This window comes from Megachile rotundata, chromosome 13, assembly GCF_050947335.1.
Source record: "Megachile rotundata isolate GNS110a chromosome 13, iyMegRotu1, whole genome shotgun sequence".
Lineage (NCBI taxonomy): Eukaryota > Metazoa > Arthropoda > Insecta > Hymenoptera > Megachilidae > Megachile > Megachile rotundata.
The window spans coordinates 9486442-9509354 of NC_134995.1; the positions used below are offsets into that span (position 1 = coordinate 9486442).

Below are 22913 nucleotides of genomic sequence, written 5' to 3' on the forward strand. Positions count from 1 at the left end.
GCTAATAAGATTCCATCCATTGTTGCAGACAAAAGCACGAGTACCGGCTGGTTACTCACCTATAGGTCAGCAATGTGTGTACGGTCAGTCGGTCGGTCGGTCGGTCGGTCGGTTGACTGTCGGCTGATTCACCCATTTACTGCATCCATACGTCTGGCTGCATGTATGCACATGCATTGTCTCCGGTAATTAGAATGAAAGTGCGCTACACGGATAAATAGAGACGTAAACTTTGCCGTGTAACTTTGCAGGCTTACGTTTCTCATAATAGGACCTCATTTGCGGTGTCACGAATTGAAAACCATTCACACTTTTTGAAAGAACTGGACAAAATTAGCTGCTTAACCTTTTTCAAAAGATGTAGACTTTTCAAGAGATATAGCTCGACTTACAGTTAGCATTTTTTAGAAAGTTATGGATTTTGCTCTTTTTCTTTGGGGAAGTTGGTGGACTTTATTAATAATTGATTTTGTCGAAAAATAATCATTTAACTTTATTCATAATTAGTTCTTCATTAGACTGCAGTTGTAGTCTCTTTCTTTGAAGAAATCGATGGACTTTATTTATAATTTGTTTTTGGGGAAGATAATCATTTAACTTTATTTATAATTTGTTTTTCACTGGACTTCAGTTGCAGTCTTTTTATTTGAAGACATTGATGGACTTTATTTATAATTCATTTTTTCAAAAGCAAATTATAGAACTTTATTTATAATTAATTCTTCACTGGACTTCAGTTGCAGTCTTTTTATTTGAAGACATTGATGGACTTTATTTATAATTCATTTTTTCAAAAGCAAATTATAGAACTTTATTTATAATTAATTCTTCACTGGACTTCAGTTGCAGTCTTTTTATTTGAAGACATTGATGGATTTTATTTATAATTCATTATTTCAAAAGATAATCATTGAACTTTATTTACAATTTTTTTTTTTCAAAAGATGTTTATTAAATTTTATTAACAAATAGTACTTTCAAAAGACAATATAAAACTTCATTTACAATTATTTATTAACATCTTGTTTACAACTAGAACCAATCAGAAAAATTGCAAACCCAATTTCAAGGGCAGAAAATCTTCAGAAATTGCAGAATCAAAAAAATACAAAAATTCAGGAAATTATCAGCAAAAATTTTAAAATTTAATTCATATACAGAAAACCTTGAAAAGTCAGTTCAATCCTGAAGAAATCCAGAGGGTGTTCAACCATATATAAATCCTCAAAACCCAGCTGACCTTCATGGACAAAAAAGACTACATCAATCTATTAGCAAGATATTCACTAATCTGAGAATTTTTTAATTTGAGAATTTAAAAATAATTCGAGTATCAGAATTACTGTAGCAATGAGTACTCAAAAGACAGCCAACCCTCAATAAGAAAGACATCCCTCCATTACCAAGAAATTTAGTAACGAAGAAATGTGAGGATTTGGAACTTTGAGAACTCAAAAATAATTTGAGTATCAGAATTACTGTAGCAATGAGTACTCAAAAGACAGCCAACCCTCGACAAGAAAGACATCCCTTCATTAGCAAGAAATTCAGTAATGAAGAAATGTGAGGATTTGGAACTTTGAGAACTCAAAAATAATTCGAGTATCAGAATTACTGTAGCAATGAGTACTCAAGAGTCAGCCAACCCTCAACAAGAAAGACATCCCTCCATTAGCAAGAAATTCAGTAATAAAGAAATGTGAGGATTTGGAACTTAAATAATTTGAGTATTACTCGAGTGTTACTCAGTTGACTATTACTCAGAAGACCCTTGTCAGAGAAGATATATTATAATGAAGAAGCCGTATGTGCGCAGTAACGAAATTGAATCGTAGTAAACGAGTAGTAGCAGGTTAAAGAGGCAAAGGACGCGTGGTGCGTCTGGCTCACGCATACACGTCGAGGGCCGTCGAGAAGGACAAGAACGACGAATAGGAGCACGACCGCGACCACGTCCACAAGAATCGTGTTCGCAGTCGTCCGGAGTGTGGCTCGAACGAGAAGAGATATCCTCCGGTTCGTGAGGGACCTATATAACTGTACCGTGTGTCTGGGTCAGGGGGCGGGCCGCCACGTTTATAGTATACTCTCTATATCGGACAGGTGTACCCCATTCCGAGTCCACGAGTTCTCGCGTGCAGCATCGAGCCGCAGCCACGCCGCGTATATTTCTAGCTGGCCGCGAAAAATCGGTGGCTGATCAACAGGAGTCCACGGGTAGCCTCCGACGACGATCGACCGAGTCGTTCGGAAGAGCGAGCGGTTTTCGAGACTACTCATCAACCTGCTTCGCGCGTTCTCGCCGGTTACGTCCTCGTTTTCGCCACTGAAATCGGTCGAGATCAACCGACTGTGCTTTACAGAGCCTCCGACCGCGCGGGTACGCGGAGATTTTGCGGCACATGGTGCTTCGATCAGTGAGGTGCGTCCATCGAATTATTCTACTGTTACGAGTTGCACGCTTCTGACGGACCCGGACCGATTCTTCATCTACCATTACCCAGACACACGTAAGACTTTTTATAAAACTTAAACCAACAAAACCCATTAACATTTTCAAATCACCCTACATTTTTGTCAAATTTGTCAGAATTTTTTTATCATTTGCCGAAATTTTTTACGTAAACATGGCCAGACATAAAGTACTTTGACTGGAAATCTATAATAAATCTTAAAATCTCATGTAACCCTTCGTTCCTCTGAAAGTCATATTTGTTCACTTCAAGAACCACTTCAATAACCACTACATCACTACATTCACATTAAAAATTTGACCCATCCTATAAAGTATGATTTTCAAAAAATTATTTCTTATATATACAACACTAATCCTACTGCTTTCAATATTATATAAAGTTGGAAAATTATAAAATTGTTTGGAAGTCAAAAATCGGTCCTCAAGCCTCAAAAATGGGTCCTCAAGTTTGGTGACAAACTTCTGAAAATCTACCTCGAATATTTATGATTAGACTTTAAATTTGTTGTACAAGTGTCACGAGATATTTTATCGAACACATTCTGTAAATTGTTTTGAGGATTTACGACAAAGTTGATCTGATAGAAATAACACGATGCGAACTTTCGATTTGATTTATATCATCGATAGTGTCGTTTTACGAGCGTATAAGCAACCGGACACTGGGATGTATTTATCAGAGGAGGCCTTAGATTAACGGGTCATTATCTGGAGAGTGGTTATGATCCAATTATCGGTGTGTCGTTGATTGCGCTATTATTTATAGTGGAACGCCGTTTCTGTTGCTCTAACGCGGTGGTAATGACAGCGGCGTCTTGGAGGAAATTGTACACTCGGGTGCAGATCGTTAGGTCTCGCGTGTGAATTTGAAAGTTTATGTATTTGGAGGTTTTTGGACATGTTACGGTTTTTAGAATTTTTAGTATTTTTAGTATATATTCAATATAATATTTTTATATTGAATTATCAAATTTTTGGATTTTTGAATTCTGTGAATTTTTGAGTTTTGAAATTTTTCAGAATCATAGTTACAAGTTTACAGACTCTTAAATTTCTAAATTTGTATATTTTCAAAGGACTAGATTTTCAAATTTCTATGTTTTTAAATTTGTAAATCTTCAAATTTCTGTTTTCGTAAATCTCTGGATCCTTAAATTCCTATGTCTTCACATTCCTAAATTACCAACTTCTTACAGTCAAAAGTTCCTATATTCTCAAATATGTATAAATCCAAATCTCTAAATCTCCAAATTTCCATGTTTCTAAATCCCTAGATCTTTAAATTCATATATCTCTAAATCCTTAAATCCCCAAATTCATAGGTCTTCAAATTCCTAAATCCCCTAGTCCCTAGCTCCCCAAATTCATATATCTCCAAATCCCTAAATTTCCAAATTTCTATGTCCAAAAATCCATAGAACTCCAGATTTCTATAACTCCAAATCTCTATATCTCCAAATTCTCGAATTCCTAAATCCCTAGATCCCCAAATTCATATGTCTCCAAATCCTTAAAACCCCAAAATTCCATGTGTACAAATCTCTAAATCTCCAAATCCCTAAATACCCAAATTTCTGTGTCCCCAAATCCCTAGAACCCCTAATTCATATGATTCTAAATCTCTAAATCCCCAAATTCTCAAGCTTCCAAATCCCTAAATCCCCAAATTCTCAAGCTTCTAAATCTCAAAATTCCCAAATTCTCAAGTTTCCAAATCTATAAACTTCCAAATTCTCAAGCTTCCAAATCTCAAAATTCCCAAATTCTCAAGCTTCCAAATCTATAAACTTCCAAATTCTCAAGCTTCCAAATCTCTAAATCCCCAAATTCTCAAGCTTCCAAATCTCTAAATCTCCAAATTCTCAAGCTTCCAAATCTCTAAGTCCCCAAATTCTCAAGTTTCCAAATCTATAAACTTCCAAATTCTCAAGCTTCCAAATCTCTAAGTCCCTAAATTCTCAAGCTTCCAAATCTCTAAATCCCCAAATTCTCAAGCTTCCAAATCTCTAAATCCCCAAATTCTCAAGCTTCCAAATCTCTAAATTCCCAAATTCTCAAGCTTCCAAATCTCTAAATCCCCAAATTCTCAAGCTTCCAAATCTCTAAATCCCCAAATTCTCAAGCTTCCAAATCTCTAAATCCCCAAATTCTCAAGCTTCCAAATCTCTAAATCCCCAAATCCCTAAATCCCCAATTCCTTATGTCTCCAAATCCCTAATTTCCCAAATTTCTATATCCCCAAATCCCTAGAACCCCAAATTCCTACGATTCCAAATCCCCAAACCCCCAAAATCCTACGTCCTAAAATTCCTAAACCCCAGAATCCCACATCCCAAAGTTCCTAAACCCCCAAAATCCCTAAACCCCCAAAATCCTATATCCCCAAATGCCTACACCCCAAAAATCCCACATCCCCAAATTCTCAACCCACCATAAAATCCTCAAATCACCAAAAATCCCACAGAAGAAGAAAATATGATTTGCCGTTGACTGTACGTCGCGTGGTAGGTTATGTACCGCATTAGAGTCAACCACGTGGTTGAACGCTTTCATTCTATCGAACGCAACAGCTGTCGGCTGCTGGTATTCTAACATAGCGATGTACCACGCAAATCATCGACGTGTGCTTCATATTTCTATTTATCATAGTCCATTTTTTTTCCTCTTCAAGCACTTTTTACACTGAACTTGTCGAGATGATGTGTCCTTCTGTTGATTATACATTTAGAAATAGATTTTCTATAACAGTCTTCAAATAGGATTTCCATAACAGAACCATAAATACAATTTCTATGACCGTACTATAACTGCGAGTCTCATATTGGTATTATAAATTGCATGTCTAAAAAAAAATTCTATATAACCTACAGTAGAATCGTAACTGGAACCTTCATATGAATATCATAAATTTCTAAAAGAATTTTAAATAAAATTTCTCTTCCACAATTACAATTACAAGTTCCCGTAACACAGTTACGAGTAGCCACTTATATTTTACGCAAAATACAGTTTCGGTAATAGAATTGGTATAATAAAATGTCTGGTCATCTACATTTTTGGTGGCCAACTAGATCGTGAATGACGATAGTCATAAATTCCGACGCATAGTAAACGAGAAAAGTGGATTGGCGGCCGGTAATAACGGTACGCGATATTCATTCACAGTGTGCCATCGATTGCAGGTTATCTCCTGCGATCGATCAGCAACGCGACACCTCACAACGAAAGTGCATTGGGTTCCTATCAACTTGTCAGCTCGCTTCGTTACGCTCGATTACCATACGCTTGCCGTGTTACAGATAGAGAAATGTAGATCACTTGTGTATCGCTCGTTTCTTGCACTTAATATTAGCTGGTGCTAATTACCATATCTTTCACGGAATAAATTTCTACCGTCGTTTGGTGCGATGACAAGATATCTGCGTGCGACTTCCGTTACGTTGATGTCTATTTTTTTGATGTCTAGAGACTTTGGGCTGGGTTTAGGAGAAGGTTAGGAGGCGAGTTTGGGAGGGTAGGATTTTTAGGGGTAGATTTTGTGGATTGGGGTGGATTAGGTGGGTTAGGTGGGTTTTGTGGATTGGAAGTGGATTTTGTGGGTTAGGTAGGTTTTGAGGATTGGAAGTGGATTTTATGGGTCGGAGGTAGATTTTGTGGATTGGAAGTGGATTTTATGGGTCAGAGGTAGATTTTGTGGATTGGAAGTGGATTTTATGGGTCAGAGGTAGATTTTGTGGATTGGAAGTAGAATTTATGGATCAGAGCTGGATTTTGTGGATCAGAAGTGGATTTGATGGGTCAGAGCTAGATTTTGTGGATCAGAAGTAGACCTTGTCGATCAGGAGTGGATTTGAAGTAGATTTGATGGGTCAGGAGTAGGTTTTATGGATCAGAAATAAACCTTGTCGATGAGGAGTGGATTTGAAGTAGATTTTATAGGTCAGTGCTAGATTTTGTGGATCAGAAGTAGATTTGATGGGCCTGAGCTAGATTTTGTGGATCTGAAGTAGATCTCATGGATCAGGAGTGGATTTGAAGTAGATTTGATGCGTCAGAGCTAGATTTTGTGGATCAGAAGTAGATTTGATGGGTCAGAGCTAGATTTTGTGGATCAGAAGTAGATCTTATGGATCTGGAGTGGATTTGAAGTAGATTTGATGGGTCAGAGCTAGATTTTGTGGATCAGAAGTAAATCTTATGGATTAAGAGTGGATCAGAAGTAGATTTGATGCGTCAGAGCTACATTTTGTGGATCAGAAGTAGATTTGATGCGTCAGAGCTAGATTTTGTGGATCAGAAGTAGATTTGATGGGTCAGAGCTAGATTTTGTGGATCAGAAGTAGATCTTATGGATCTGGAGTGGATTTGAAGTAGATTTTATAGGTCAGTGCTAGATTTTGTGGATCAGAAGTAAATCTTGTGGTTCAAGAGTGGATATGAAGTAGATTTGATGCGTCAGAGCTACATTTTGTGGATCAGAAGTAGATTTGATGCGTCAGAGCTAGATTTTGTGGATCAGAAGTAGATTTGATGGGTCAGAGCTAGATTTTGTGGATCAGAAGTAGATTTAATTGGTCAGGAGTAAATTTTATAGATCAGAAGTAGATCTTGTGAACCAGGAGTGAATTATAAGCAATTGATATGGATTGGAACATGTGCAATTGAATTAGGTAGATCAGATCATGTCATTTGGATCAGAGGTAGATGTCACTGATTTACATTGCCATCTAGGTGCCATAGATTTGATTTTATGGAGTTGAACTAAGTGTTGCAGATCAGAATTAGGTCACATCAGAAGTAGATGTTATGCCTCACACCTCATAAAGTCGAATCAGCTTGTAAAGTAGAATTATCTTGAATCACTTGTAGCCCAGAATTAGGTCATATCTCACAAGTAGATGTACGTCAGTCTATATAACTACTGGTCATATGGATTAGAAGTGCTACAGAATTAGGTCATAGTCAAGATGACCTAAGACATATTAGGCCACTAGACATTATATTAGGTCCACCAGGTCTTAACTACACAAATTTCCAAATATTCAAACTCAACAAAAAATTAATTTAATATCTCCATATCTTCAAAATCTGAAATCCTACAGCAACCTTGAACATTTGCACCCACAAAGTCCATGAATTAAAAAATTCAAGAGACATCAAACCAACCAGACACCTCCGTACTTGCTCCCATCTCGTGAAGTAGCCTTCAATCCTTTGTTCTCACGACTTATTTTGGCAGTTCGCAAAAGAACTATTCACTGATCGAATCCCCGTTACGCATTTCAATAGACGTGCAAAGTATTAGCGTGCCGATTTGTAAGTGTGCCGATCGAAAGGGGAACGAGAAGATATTTCGACTGCTTTGTATATGGGTCACTATTAGGTACGCACTCATTATGCGAATGCCTGACTTCGGAATTACCACGCCGGTGGAACCGTTATATGTATTTGGCACCATGCCACATCTTCGGCGTGCCCGATTCATGGTTAGCATGGAACAACGGACGTGTAAACAGCCGGCGGTGATTTTTATTCAACCGGGGTCCCGTCACTGAAAGAAAAGAACAGGTGTCGCGTTCTATCGTGCCACGAATCGCAAAGTGGAATAGTAACTAACGTATGGTTAGTAATATGCCGGTGTAACTCGTTTTCTGGTAACGGAATCGGGGTACAGATCGACGATGCTGCTTACGGTAATTAACCTTCTATTCGATGCGCACGGTTTCTCGAGGGAACGCATTAATTGTACCACCTTTATAAGATCGTTACACTTTCGATGTGGGACAATCATGCCGACTGATTAGAATCGATAACTGTTATAGGACTGGATTAATCGGCTTAGAGACTGGGGAAGAGTATTAGAGACGTTGCATATGTGATCTTTTCAATTTTTATATTTATGGAATTATATATTTTTATTTTTGCAAATTGCAAATATAGGGTCTTTCAAATTTTTAGTTTTATGAAATTATACATTTTTATTTTTGCAAATTGCAAATCTGATATAGGGACATTAAAATTGATACTTTTATGAAATTATCAATTATTATATTTGTAAATTTCAAGGCTGTTAAAATTTCAAAATCCATGATTCTTAAGTTACTCAAGTTTTTAAGTAACTAAAGTTCCTTATATTTTAACTTGGAATTCCCTATATTTAATAAATTCCCCAAATTTCCCAGATCCTTCAATTTCACAAATTTCCAAAAATTCCGTATATTCTCAAATTCCCAAAATTCCCTATATTCTCAAAATTTTTTGTATTTTTCAAATTTCCAAAATATCCCAAAATTCCCAATATTCCTTAATTTCTCAAATTTCACAAATTCCCTAAATTCCCTAAATTTCATAAATTTTACAAATTTCCTATATTCCCTAATTTTTCTAAATTTCACAAATTCCCTATATTCCCCAATTTTTCTAAATTTCACAAATACCCCAAATTCCCTAAATTTCATAAATTTTACAAATTTCCTATAATCCTTAATTTCTCTAAATTTCACAAATTCCCTATATTCCCCAATTTCTCTAAATTTCACAAATTCCCCTAAATTTGATAAATTCCCTAAATTCTCCAGATTCTCCATATTATCCAAATTTCTCAAATTCTTCAAATTCCCTAAATTCCCCAGATTCTCTATATTGTCCAAATTTCTCAAATTCTCCAAATTCTAAAAATTCCCAAAATTCCCAAAATTTCCAAGATTTCATAAATTTCCCAAATTTCCCAAATTCACAAAATTCCCTAAATTACTCAAATTACCCAAATTTCCCAATTTCCCTAACTTCTCTAAATTCCCTAAATTCCCTAAATTTTAAAAGTTTCCCAAACTTCCTAAATTTCCTAAATTTCCTAAGTTCCTTAAATTCCTCAAATTCCCCAAATATTCCAAATTTCCCAAATTCACAAAATTCCCTAAATTACCCAAATTTCCCAATTTCCCTAACTTCCCTAAATTCCTCAAATTCCCTAAATTCCCTACATTCTAAAAGTTTCCCAAATTTCCCAAATTTCCTAAATTTCCTAAATTTCCCAAATTCACAAAGTTCCCTAAATTACTTAAATTTCCCAATTGCCCTAACTTCCCTAAATTCTAAAAGTTTCCCAAACCCAAATTTCCTAAATTTCTCAAATTCCAAAAAATTCCCCATATTCCCCAAATATCCCAAATTAACCAAATTTCCCAAATTTTCCAAAATCCCCTAAATCTCCAAAATCCCTAAATTTCCCCACCCAAAAATCTATATACTACCCTAAAAATACACGAAACTCGTATGGTCCTCAAATGTAATAATCCAGCACAATCCAGGGTTAAGAATCGAACGCGATTATCGTGAAACGTGGTCGAGTAAGATCCACAAGATGAACAGCGGTACTCGAAACAGGTTGTTCGTGGCTTTTCAGAAATTCCCCGTACACCGGCATCCGAGTGGCAGACAAACGAGCATCCCGAATCCCAGATCGGTGATTTGTCGCACGTATCGTCTATCGTCCGACCTGGAATTGCACGAAAATCTATCGGTGGCGACGGTTTTAGCATTGGATCCGCGTAAGTGGATTCGGTACGAACGTTGAAGGCCGATAGGTGAAAACCTACTTGCCTACATTCGTGCAGCGTCTTCTACGTGCATCTCGAATTCATCGCACAGACGCGACGGATCGAGACGTCTCGTATCTAGCGTATAGTCGGCTTGTTTGTTACTTTCCTTCGTGAAAAAAATGGAGAGGAAGAGCACACGTACCATTAAGCGGTCGCAGGAAACGTTTATTGGGCTAAACGAGAAGGCAGACTGAAATTTCTCGGATACGTGCAACGCGTGCACATCACCGTTATTTCAGGTTGGGACGATCGTACGATGGCAAACATTGTGGATTTATGCGGGGAAAATAGTGAATACCGGGGAAAGGGGACATGTTGGGTGTTCGTTGTTTTATTGATGTACTTTTGGGTTGTGGGAAGTTGGGAGGTTATGGGGAGTTAGAATTTGGGGAGGTAGTGGAGGGACATGTGGACATGTGGAAGGTTGGGGTATTCGGTATTTGGGAATTTGGGAATTTGCAAGTTGGGGGATTTGGGAAATTGGGGATTTGGTGGTGGGGAATTTGGGAATTTAGATATTTGGGAAATTGGGTATTTGCAAGTTGGGGAATTTGAGAAATTGGATATTTGCAAGTTGGGGAATTTGGGAATTTGGTTATTCGCAAGGTGGGGAATTTAGGAATTTCGATATTTAAGAAATTGGGTATTTGCAAGTTGGGGAATTTGGGAAATTAGATACTTGCAAGTTGGGGGATTTGGGAAATTGGGGATTTGATGATGGGGAATTTGGGAATTTGGTTATTTGCAAGTTGGGGGATTTGGGAAATTGGATATTTGATGGTGGGGAATTTGGGAATTTGGATATTTGCAAGGTGGGGGATTTGGGAAATTGGATATTTGATGGTGGGGAATTTGGGAATTTGGATATTTGCAAGGTGGGGAATTTGGAAATCTGGTTATTTCCAAGTTGGGGGATTTGAGAGATTGAATATTTGATGGTGGGGAATTTGGGAATTTTGATATTTGCAAGGTAGGGAATTTGGAAATTTGGTTATTTCCAAGTTGGGGGATTTGAGAAATTGAATATTTGATGGTGGGGAATTTGGAAATTTAGATATTTGGGAAATTGGATATTTGCAAGTTGGGGAATTTGGGAATTTGGATATTTGCAAGTTGGGGAATTGGGGAATTTGGTTATTTGCAAGTTGGGGGTTTGGGAAATTGGATATTTGATGGTGGGGAATTTGGGAATTTGGATATTTGCAAGGTGGGGACTTTGGAAATTTGGTTATTTCCAAGTTGGGGGATTTGAGAAATTGAATATTTGATTGTGGGGAATTTGGAGATTTAGATATTTGGGAAATTAGGTATTTGCAAGTTGGGGAATTTGGGAATTTGAATATTTGCAAGTTGGGGAATTTGGGAATTTGGTTATTTGCAAGGTGGGGAATTTGGGAATTTGGACATTTGGGAAATTAGGAATTTTGAGATTTGTAATTATGAGGATGTAGGTATATTAGGATTTGGATATATTAGTATTTGGGGATATTGGGATTTGAGGATATTAACATCTGAGGATATTGGGATCTAGAAATACTGTAAACCTTGATATTTAAGAAAATTCACATTTTCTTTTCACACCTTAGTACCTCAGGATCTAGGGATTTCGAACAAAAAGCAATTTGGGGTAATTGACATCTAGTCACATTCTGATATTAAAATTTGACACCATATGAATTTCACTCTACCAAAAACTGCAAATTTAAAAAATTTGAAGACACTAATCTTTTTTTAAAATTTGGGAATTTAACCATTTTGAAAACCCCTCTTTAAGAATTCGAATATATAGAAATGAAAAAAACCTTGAAAGTTTAGTCTATTGAAAAAAAAATTCTCCGAATTTGCAGACTTCCTTTTCTCATCCGTAGAACCACTATAACGAACTGTATTCTGTTTCCAATACTTCCGAACACACGTAAGTTCGATCCCGATCGTCTCACGATAGTGAAATCGCTTTTCGTTCTTCCTTATTTTCCAATCACTGGAGAGAGTCACGTTCGATCTCCGATACAATATACCAGATCGAGGAAATAAGTGTAACAAAGATATTTTAAAATTGATTTTTTTTTTCAAACACAAATTTTGCACGAAGAAAATACATTATGTTATATGATTATATTAATTGCACGACATTATATAAATAAATAATATTCTAAATTTTTTTTATTATTTTATTTTGATTACAATAACTATCTTCTCGTTTGTAAAATTTCAATGGAGACACTTAAATATCTCTCTGTTATTTATAGTTTTTCAAAGAATATCTCCAAAACAAAATTATACTATTTTAAGGAGCACACGTAACGGTAAGGTCATATTTTTCAAGGTCATTTTTGTCCTCAGGACTTTTCCCATGAAACCATGAATAAGAAATATTTAGATGTCCTCATTTAAACAGTGAACGTTGCTTGACGACATATTTTAACGAACTCTGCTGGAGATTCTTTTTAAAATAAATACAGACCTCATTAATTATTAATTAATTACTACTATAATGATAGAGATGATAAAAATAAAAACCACCACAAAATTCCAATTAATAATTTATTACTATAGTTACATAATAATTTTTAACTTGCATTCTATAACATATATGTTAGAAATAAACATTGATATGTGGATTTATATTTGTAAGAAACAAATTTAAAATTTAATAAGTTATAAACTATTAATGCAAACTAGAATTGTATAGTAATTATTTAAGACTGTCTTCAGTTAAAACTTTTGAGATAAGTTTAGCATTTTGAGACAAAAGTTTGTGACAAGTTTAATAGTTGAAGATATTGAGGCAAGTTTATTAACAAGTTTATAATTCTGAGTTGTTCATCACTTCCATCACTACCAACTATCTTTGTTTCGATTAAAATTTGTCTCAGATTATTCTTAAGACAAGTTTAACATTTGAAGATATTGAGACAAGTTTAACATGCAGGACTAAAATTTGAGGCAAATTCAACATCTTCAGGTAAAATTTTGAGGTTAGTTCAGCATCTTAAAACAAGTTTAATAGTTGAAGATATTGAGGCAAGTTTAACAAGTTTATAATTCTGGCTTGTTCATCACTTCCATCACTACCAAATATCTTTGCTTTGTCTAAAATATATATCAGATTATTCGAAGGAACATTGAACGTAGACATATTGGTTTATGAACTCTATTGTTCATCACTTCCATCACTACCAAATATCTTTATTTTGATTAAAATTTGTGTCATATTATTTGAAGCAGCATTGAAGGTAGACATATTGGTTTATGAACTCTATTGTTCATCACTTCCATCACTACCAAATATCTTTATTTTGATTAAAATTTGTGTCATATTATTTGAAGCAGCATTGAAGGTAGACATATCAGTAGACTCCGTTGTTCATTACTTCCATCACTACCAAATATCTTTATTTTGATTAAAATTTGTGTCATATTATTTGAAGCAGCATTGAGGGTAGACATATCAGTAGACTCCGTTGTTCATTACTTCCATCACTACCAAATATCTGTACTTCGACTATTTGTATCAGATTATTCGAAGTAACATTGAACATAGATTTACGAACCCCACATAAAAGCATCGATTTTCCGAAACGCGACAACGGTTCGATGGATTCGTATAGTTGTCGATCGTGTGGCAGTCTGGTGTCATGAGTACAACGAGGTAACGGAGCGAAAACCCGGACATTCGGCAGGAATTTGGGACAGGTGGCCTAGTGGTCGCACGAGGCGAGCGTCTCTGATAATTGGCGATTAAACACGAGCGAGGCGTCCAATGATGGACCGGTTCGTTCGTTCAATATTCAACATTTTCTACTAACAATTACTTATGCCAGCTCGTACTCTTCGCGTTTAGAACGACGATGCTCGTAACAATTTTACTACTTCACGACCTGTTTCAGTTATTATAATTAACAACCCTGCAACGTCAAATTTTTATTGGATGAATTGTATTATTCATTGTGTTATTGTTTTTACTTGTGAAGGTTTTATTTTAAACTCAAAAGAAACTCGAAAGAATTATACGACAGATTAATTGAAATGTCGTAAGAAGAAAAACAATATTGCAAACTTAATAAGTTTAAACATAAGTAATATAATTTTAAATATAAATAATATAACTTAAATATAAATAATATAATTTAAATATAAATAATTAATTTAGGATATATTGTAAATAATTTTGAGTAATTATTTAAATAAAGAAATTGTGTTTTCAGCGGCGAATTTACAAATACTCCACCGTGGACGCTAAAACGGTATGCGGTGGCGAATCTTCATTGTAGCCTGTCTCCTATTAAAGGGGGTAAGTTTAATTATCACTACTTTGACTACTTTACTTTGACATAATTTTACCCTCACGCAGAAATAAATTATGGTAGATCCTCAGAAAAATATATTTATTGGAGGTACAAGTTGAAACTACCCCTATTTCGAGTCATTTTATTTTCAATAATTTCACTGATTAATTAGTACAATTTTATTAGATAATTAATACATTTTAAACTCTGTAAATTGATTTAACGTTCAAAAGCAAACAGTAAATGTCGGTGGTTAATATTTCAAGTAACATCCCCTCCACTAAAAGGTTACACATCACATATTATACATATCATATATTTCACATATGATTAAATGATCATGTGGGGTTAGAAAATGAAGATCCTAATGACTTCATCCTCGTAATTTCCTGTCCCCGAAAACGTGGTCCTCGATGTTTCACGCTGGCGAGCCCGAAACAATTCAGCCTTCAATAAACGGTACCGATCGAAAAAAGGTGGTCAGAAAAGTAAAAAGAAAAGAAAGAAAGAGAGGAAACGTGGAGGCAAGAAAACGTTGCGGCGAAACGTTACAAAGGGGGTAGGTCGATGTGTCTGCGTGGGTAATTACTACATTATAACCCAGATATCGCGTTGGGTACATAGCCAGCAATGCCGTTACCCAGTGCTCTGACCCAGAGCTAAGGGCGACTCGGAGGCCCGGTCGATGTCTTGAAATGGTGCGCCGATCCGGCTCATCCACGTCTACTACAAAGTAACGTTTTACCGTCGTCGGGGCCTTCGCCACGAATCGGTCTTACAAGATTGCGCGCAAAAATCGCACACGAAACGACCGGTTCCGTGATCTTGCCTTCCCACCCTGCATTCTTCAGGACCGACACGATTTCAATTCGTTCCTTGCCTCCTTCTTTCTTTTATTTTACTCCTCTCCGACGCCGCTCTAACAGGCAAGTCCATTATTCGGGAACGCCGGAACATTTTAAATACTTCCGTGTCACCGAATGAAATTAATGATCCCGGTTTCTTGTTACGTGTTTTCCACGGGGCGATTAGGGAAATTTTTGGACGATGTTGGGGTGGATTGAGATGTGGTTGTTAAGATGATATCGATTGGGTTGTTGAGTGAAATTAATTTGTAGAAACTCGAGTACAAACTTACTTACTTTAGCTTCTTTCAACCTAACTTCAAGTAGTCTATACTAATCTAACTTTTAATTCATTTAGTCTTTGTCTCATTTATTATAATATTGAGTTGACCAAACTTCTTTTGATCAAATTCAAACTCACTACCTTTAGTACTTCTCAATTTAACCTAACTTCAATTAGTCTAGTTCTAACTTAACCTTAAATTCAGGTAGCCTTTAGCTAATTTCTTACAATATTAAGTTAACCTAACTTCATTTGTCCAAATTCAAACTCATTTACTTTAGTCCCATTTAATCTAACCTAACTTCATTTAGGTTATTTTAATCTAACCTTAAATTAAATTAGCTTTAAACTAATTTATTATAACATTAAGCTACCTAACTTGACTTAGACTATACAGACCTAAGCTCAAATTAATTTTGTCATAATCTAGTTTATTATAATATTGAGCTAACTCAATTTGATTGAACCTAACTTAACAATACTCTCTCTGAACCTAACCTAACTTCATTTAGTCTATTTTGACTTAACCTAACTTCATTTAGTCTGTTTTGACCTAACCTAACTTCATTTAGTCTACTTTGACCTAACCTAACATCATTTAGTCTACTTTGACCTAACCTAACTTCATTTAGTCCGTTTTGACCTAACCTAACTTCATTTAGTCCGTTTTGACCTAACCTAACTTTATTTAGTCTAGTTTGACCTAACCCAACTTCATTTAGTCTATTTTGACATAACCTAACTTCATTTAGTCTATTTTGACCTAACCTAACTTTATTTAGTCTACTTTGACCTAACCCAACTTCATTTAGTCTATTTTGACATAACCTAACTTCATTTAGTCTATTTTGACCTAACCTAACATCATTTAGTTTATTTTGACCTAACTCAACTTCAGTTAGTCTATTTTGACCTAACTTTAAATTAATTTAGCTTACTTCATCCTAACTTAATTTGATCTATCCTTAATTTAACCTAACCTAATTTTAACCTAACGTACCTTAATTTAGTCTAACCTAATCTTAACCTAACCTAACTAATATAACCTAATTGCATTAAAAATTTAACTTAATATAACAGATATGAATTATGAAACTTAACCTAACCCAAACGTCATCATTCAAATCTACTTATAACCTAACCTAACATAACCTAATTGCATTACAGAATTTAACCTAATATAATAATCTAGTTAAGCTCATTATGCATGATTTCAATAAAACTATAATCGAAACCACATAAAATTATGAGATTAATTAATCACTCAGCTGTCACCGATATCTCAATTACACGATAAATCATGAAGCGTGCAAAGTCGATACCGTATCGATAAAATCAATATCAAACACCTACCATAATCTATCTCCTGTTAATCAAACTCCACCTTTCAACAGGTAAATTAGACTATTAGTTATTAACGTGCACTTAACGAGTGCAGTATGCAGACCCGCAAAGTAACATGCTAATTATTCACGCTCGCCGCGCGGAAAGAGCGTTTCTCCGTCTTTTTTGGAGTCCTGTTTACAAAGTGGCACATTAAAATGTTGCAGACGTAATGAATGACCGCCACGATACCTACTTCGCTCTTCCGACATACAACTTTCTATTTTGTTACTCGTAAACGTACATCCTACGTAATTCTTCACGAACATTAAAAAAGATCGTCGGTTTTTATTGCTGCGTTACTTTTGATCTATTATACGTCCGTATTTTTCCGTGCCGGGTATTTCGTGGCTGTCCTCGAACGACAACGGGTAACATGGCGCGAAGAGTAATGGTCACTGCACGGGGTCGATCAACTGAATGAACCGGAGTTAGAATGAATGAAATACCTTCTAAGATGCTGGAATTCTTCGAGACCTTCTTTACCATAATTTTCTCGTTTGCGAACTGGAAATTGCCAGTCACGTTATAATTTGCTGTACATAAGCGATATTTAGAAATTTAGAAATTTTTCTGATTGTTAGTTATTACATTTAGGAACTTTTGGGACGAGAAATTAGCTCATTTAGATTCGGTTAGAGGTTTTTGAGTTTACTTCGATTCTCAAGGTTAGACACCGTCTAAACCAGATTTTCAAGGTTAGACCGTCAAAACCAGGTTCTGAAGGTTAGACACCGTCAAAACTAGAAATACTTAAGATGCAATCAAAATCAAAGACCTGAAGGTCTGATTGCAGCTCCAAAATTTGGAAAGATAGGTAAAATGAAGTTCTTTTCATCGAAATCCATCACGGGTTCGTTCACAGGTGACCCAGTAAGCTTTCGTCGAATTATGGGACAGGCTGGAAAGCCATGACGAGATAAACAGATGTCGGTGGAGGGCAGAGACGGAAAACTGAACGTGTATCCCGAAGAGCGGTGCTGGCCGATTGACCTGCGGCTAAAGACACGGGTGGTCCGTTATGCCCCAGGGTCACGCGTGACGCAATCAGCCACTACACTGGTGTACAGTGTACCCGATGCTCCTATTCCGTCGTTTGGTTGCCCCTCCTCGACCCTCCGAACCCGTCATTCGACGAACAGTCAGAACGGGTTTGTTGATCGGACGCTGTTGTCTCCCGTATTGGCCATCAGGAATGCGCACGACCGGAGATAGCTCTTTGAGCGGATCTTCGCTCTGTGACATGAGGCCACTCGATGAAAAATGCATCTCTTTTTGCCGGAATCAACTGACTTTTACCTACCGGCCTCTGGCCGCCATACTTGACATCCATTTCAGTTTTAATCCCCCCATTATACTAACTTACATTGCTCGAAAACATTCGATTTGTAAGACTACACCTTTTCAGACGCGCCGCGAAAGAAACCTTGAATGTGAACCTCTCTGTAGATTAACTGTAAATGTCTGTAGGTGTAGAGCTGCTTAATGAGTACACGTGTATACGGACTTTTATTGTCAATGACTACACGTCTATATTCTACCAAACTACACGTTTATATTCTACTGTAGGCGTAGAGATTGTTAATGACTACTCATGTACATGTTGTCAGCGACCATATGTGTATAGATTGATAGTGACCTTAGTTACACATGAAGCTCATGTCAATGACTATAAATGTATAAATTGTTTATGACTACAGGTGTTGATGTTGTCACTGACCATATGTGTATAGATTGATAATGACCATAGGTACACATGAAGCTCATGTCAGTGACAATAAATGTATAAATTGTTTATAACTACAGGTGTACATGTTGTCAGTGACCATATGTATATAGATTGATAATGACCATAGGTACACATGAAGCTCATGTCAGTGACTATAAATGTATAAATTGTTTATGACTACAGGTGTACATGTTGTCACTGACCATATGTGTATAGATTGATAATGACCTTAGTTACACATGAAGCTCATGTCAATGACTATGAATGTATAAATTGTTTATAACTACAGGTGTACATGTTGTCAGTGACCATATGTGCATAGATTGATAATGACCTTAGTTACACATGAAGCTCATGTCAGTGACTATAAATGTATAAATTGTTCATGACTACATGTACATATTGTCGATGACTATAACTGTATAAATTGTTAATTACATGTGTAGGTGACATGTATAGGTTAGCCATGTACCAAGCGTATATGTATAGGTGAAGCAGTGTATGTGTAGACAACGAATATACATGCATACATGATTACACATGACACCTAAGAAAATAATCCACATCCAGCTTAATGTACACCCAATCATATTGTCGCTATACATCTATGAAAACTATAAACCCAAGTACCAAGATGATGTACTCATATTTTCCCTAAAACTCCATAATACTTGACCCTAAAAAAAAAATTAGCAAATTTGAACAAACCAGCACCATAAAATATTCAGGAGGTATCTGCAGCTCGTTTGTTTAAGTGGGACCTCAATTGGTGTCCAGACACCGACGACACGGACCATTAGAAGGTGCAAATGAAACGTTGCGAGATAAAGTTGTTGAACGTGTGTACCTCGACCGTTTTCGCGTGTCAGGTATCTTTCGTTAGCGTGTTAGCGAGGGCCGGTTAATTCTTTCGTCAAGATCGTGCGGAGTCAATTCACGGGGTCGTTACACGATAATTCAGGTGAATATGTATGCACGGTTATACGCTGATTGCACCGGTGATCTTGTCCGGGATAAAAGCGGTCCGTTCTTAAGGAACTTGCACGTCTGCAAATTATGCGGCCCGACAACGTCAATCTACTTTCACGCTTTCTCATCGTTTATCCCTTTCCCCTTGACGGATGTTCTACAAAATATTTCACTACCTACTTTGCATGGGAACACGTATGCAACGATTTTTTATGTCCGCAGCTGGCGCGAGCGGAGGATGTTGAGGTGGTCGAGGCGATACCGGGGGAGGACAACCGGAACGACAATTCGGCGTTGAATCGGCAGGACAACGACATAAACAGTTCCGATCAGTTGGCGTTGGAATCGTTAGGGGAAAAGGATGCGGGTGGTAACCATTACAAGCCGGGAGGACTTCGGGGACATCCCCTTCCGCTGCCCCCGAATCGAGGTGGTCTGGGACTTCCACATCCGAGACCGCACCATAACGTCGCTTATCACGGTCCACCGCCTCCATTGCCTCCCTCGAAGACACCGTCGGAAGCCATTGACAAGATCTACACCACGGGTGGTGGTATTAGCACAGCGGTAGGTGCAGAACCCTGGCCGGCGCCCACGCCAGACATGCCGAAGATCATTTCTCTGGACGTGAAGTGCGAGAAAAGTTTGATGAAAGTATACCTCGGCTTCGATAAACCGTTCTACGGCATAGTCTTCAGCAAGGGCCACTACAGCAACGTTAACTGCGTCCACTTGCCGGCAGGTTTAGGACGCACGTCGGTTAACTTCGAGATTAGTATACACGCGTGCGGCACCGCCGGGAACACGGAGAACGGTCTATACGGCTACGGAGCCGAGTCCGGGTCAGGGACGTACTTCGAGAACATTATCGTGGTGCAGTACGACCCGCAAGTGCAAGAGGTCTGGGACCAGGCGCGCAAACTGCGCTGCACGTGGCACGATCTGTACGAGAAATCGGTCACCTTCCGTCCGTTCCCCGTCGACATGCTGGACGTGGTGCGGGCCGATTTCGCCGGCGACAACGTCGGCTGCTGGATGCAGATACAGGTGGGCAAAGGTCCGTGGGCGTCGGAGGTCTCCGGCCTGGTCAAGATCGGCCAGACGATGACGATGGTGCTGGCCATAAAGGACGACGACTCCAAGTTCGACATGCTCGTGAGAAACTGCATGGCCCACGACGGCAAACGGGCCCCGATACAACTGGTCGATCAGAGAGGATGCATCACCAGGCCTAAGCTCATGTCACGGTTCACGAAGATCAAGAATTTCGGCGCATCGGCTTCGGTCCTCTCCTACGCTCACTTCCAGGCGTTCAAGTTCCCCGACTCCATGGAGGTGCACTTCCAGTGCACCATACAGATATGCCGGTACCAGTGTCCGGAGCAATGCTCCGAGTCCCCGTTACTGCTGGAGTCCCAGGGATTACTGGAGAACCATCATCACCCGCCGTCCAACGGACACCCCGATTCCAGCTACGGACTTCCGCCTCCTATCCCGCTTCCTCTGGAAGCTTATTTGCAGGCGGCGGCTGGACGCCCTCGGGACGAGAGGCGAAGGAAATCTCGGGAAATAGTGCCGACTCCGCAGAAGGCGGTCGGCGTCAATCGAATAATACGGGTGGTATCCACCGGTGACCTAACCTTCTCTATCCAGGACTCGAACAATGACGAGCCTAATGGGCCCACGATGGTGTTTCCCGTACGTAACGAGAACACCGCCAACGCGGCTATGATTTGCATGACTACCCCGGGCTTTGCCGTTACTCTCGTAGTACTTCTTGCCGTCTTACTTTCGTCGTGTATACTATCCACCTACCTCTGTCTACGTCTAAGACCGTTCTCAGGAAAAGCCAAGAAGGCTACCGCGTATTACAATGGCGAACAAAACGCACCTAAAAAGTCGACGAGGACGTGTTTTTACTCGTAGGTACAAAACGGTCGCGGCAGTTTAGCAAACGGTACGCTGTCGATCGATTCTACTTTTTCCTTTGTGTCAAGCGGAGAATCATCGAATCATGCGGGGTCACATCCTGCGGACTGTTCTTCGATTATTTTGCGCGATCGAAATTTATGTATCGCAACTTTTGGTAGTTGCTCAATTACCAGGAGTGCACGTGGGATTACTTGGGAAAATGGCGGCGTTCAATCAATTTGGACGCTCAAACTTGAATTTGATTTTTGTTCATTTTTTTGTGGAATTGAACTGAGGTCAATCAATTGAATTGATGTTTAGATTCAGTTTAACTCGGTAAGAAAAGAAACTCAAGTTTGTAGTATCATGTTGAGAGATCTGAAAATAATGGAAGACAAGATGGCGTCCGCGTTGTCCAAAGTAGTGCTACGTACAGAAATTCTGGTGTATGTCGATCGATCGAGACCGTTCGCAGACGATTTTTTAAGTTTTATTCAGTGGATGTCGCAGAAACCGGTCCTCTTGGTCGCGCCATTCCAGGTAATCGTAGAGGCTACAGAATGTCGTAAGCACGATTCTGTATATCACCACGTACCAGACGGAGTATCGTTCGGTAATAAATAAATGGGATACTCTCTGCTACGTGTAGCGTGTCCGTTTGATCGAGAAGGATCGAACAATACGGATTCGTGCTTCGCCATAATGAAACTTACGCTCAAGCCCTCACAGGCGTCTGTGTATAGACATCAAGGAAATTTAGTCAAAGATAATCAAACACTTTGCGCTCGCGACTCCCTTGTTACAGTTATTATTCGGGACCATGGTACTTGGGTATTTTTATTTCCAATCGTTACCCGTTGTGTAACTCGGTTTACGATCAAGGCTGAAATACTGCGAGAAGAATAGTCTACGCAAAAATATCGTTTCTTGTTCTTCTAATATTGTTGACAATATTATTGTTTTAATTATTATTTATTTACTGCGTAATTTATGTTCCAAATTTGGTCGGCTTTATACGATGTATCTTGCACTTGTAACATACGAAATTAAACAGCTTTATTTTATGTTGTTTGCAGTTAATTCGCTTCAGTGAAGTGAATTTTTCAAATAGCGCGCCAAGTTTTAGTGGAAATTTTTTTCCTGTCATATAAATTCTAAAAGTAATTAGCTAAAAATTTTACAAATTTTCCATGCGAATGAGTATTTTAGGACGCAAGATATCAAGATCAAATGTATAAAGCAATAGTCAGTAGCTTGTAATAGCACACGAAAGCTAATATATTTAATTGTAACTTAAGCACGTAGATATAAAAAAAATGTTTATAAATTATTCTTCGTCGAATGAGACAATGTATTACGAGAATATTAGCGTGTCAATTTTTTTGTATATTAATAAATGTATAATTATATTTTCCACGTTTTTTCTC

At 37.9% G+C, this 22913-nt stretch overlaps 1 protein-coding gene across 1 annotated transcript; it reads left to right on the top strand.

Moving 5' to 3' along the window:
* Positions 1 to 1082: 1082 nt before the first annotated feature.
* Positions 1083 to 22867, top strand: dy (transmembrane protein dusky). The gene is made up of 3 exons (XM_012290007.2): positions 1083 to 2510; positions 14286 to 14371; positions 19798 to 22867. Exons 2-3 carry the CDS (start codon positions 14327 to 14329, stop codon positions 21499 to 21501), a joined length of 1749 nt encoding a protein of 582 aa, XP_012145397.2. The 5' UTR covers positions 1083 to 2510; positions 14286 to 14326; the 3' UTR covers positions 21502 to 22867.
* Positions 22868 to 22913: the final 46 nt, after the last annotated feature.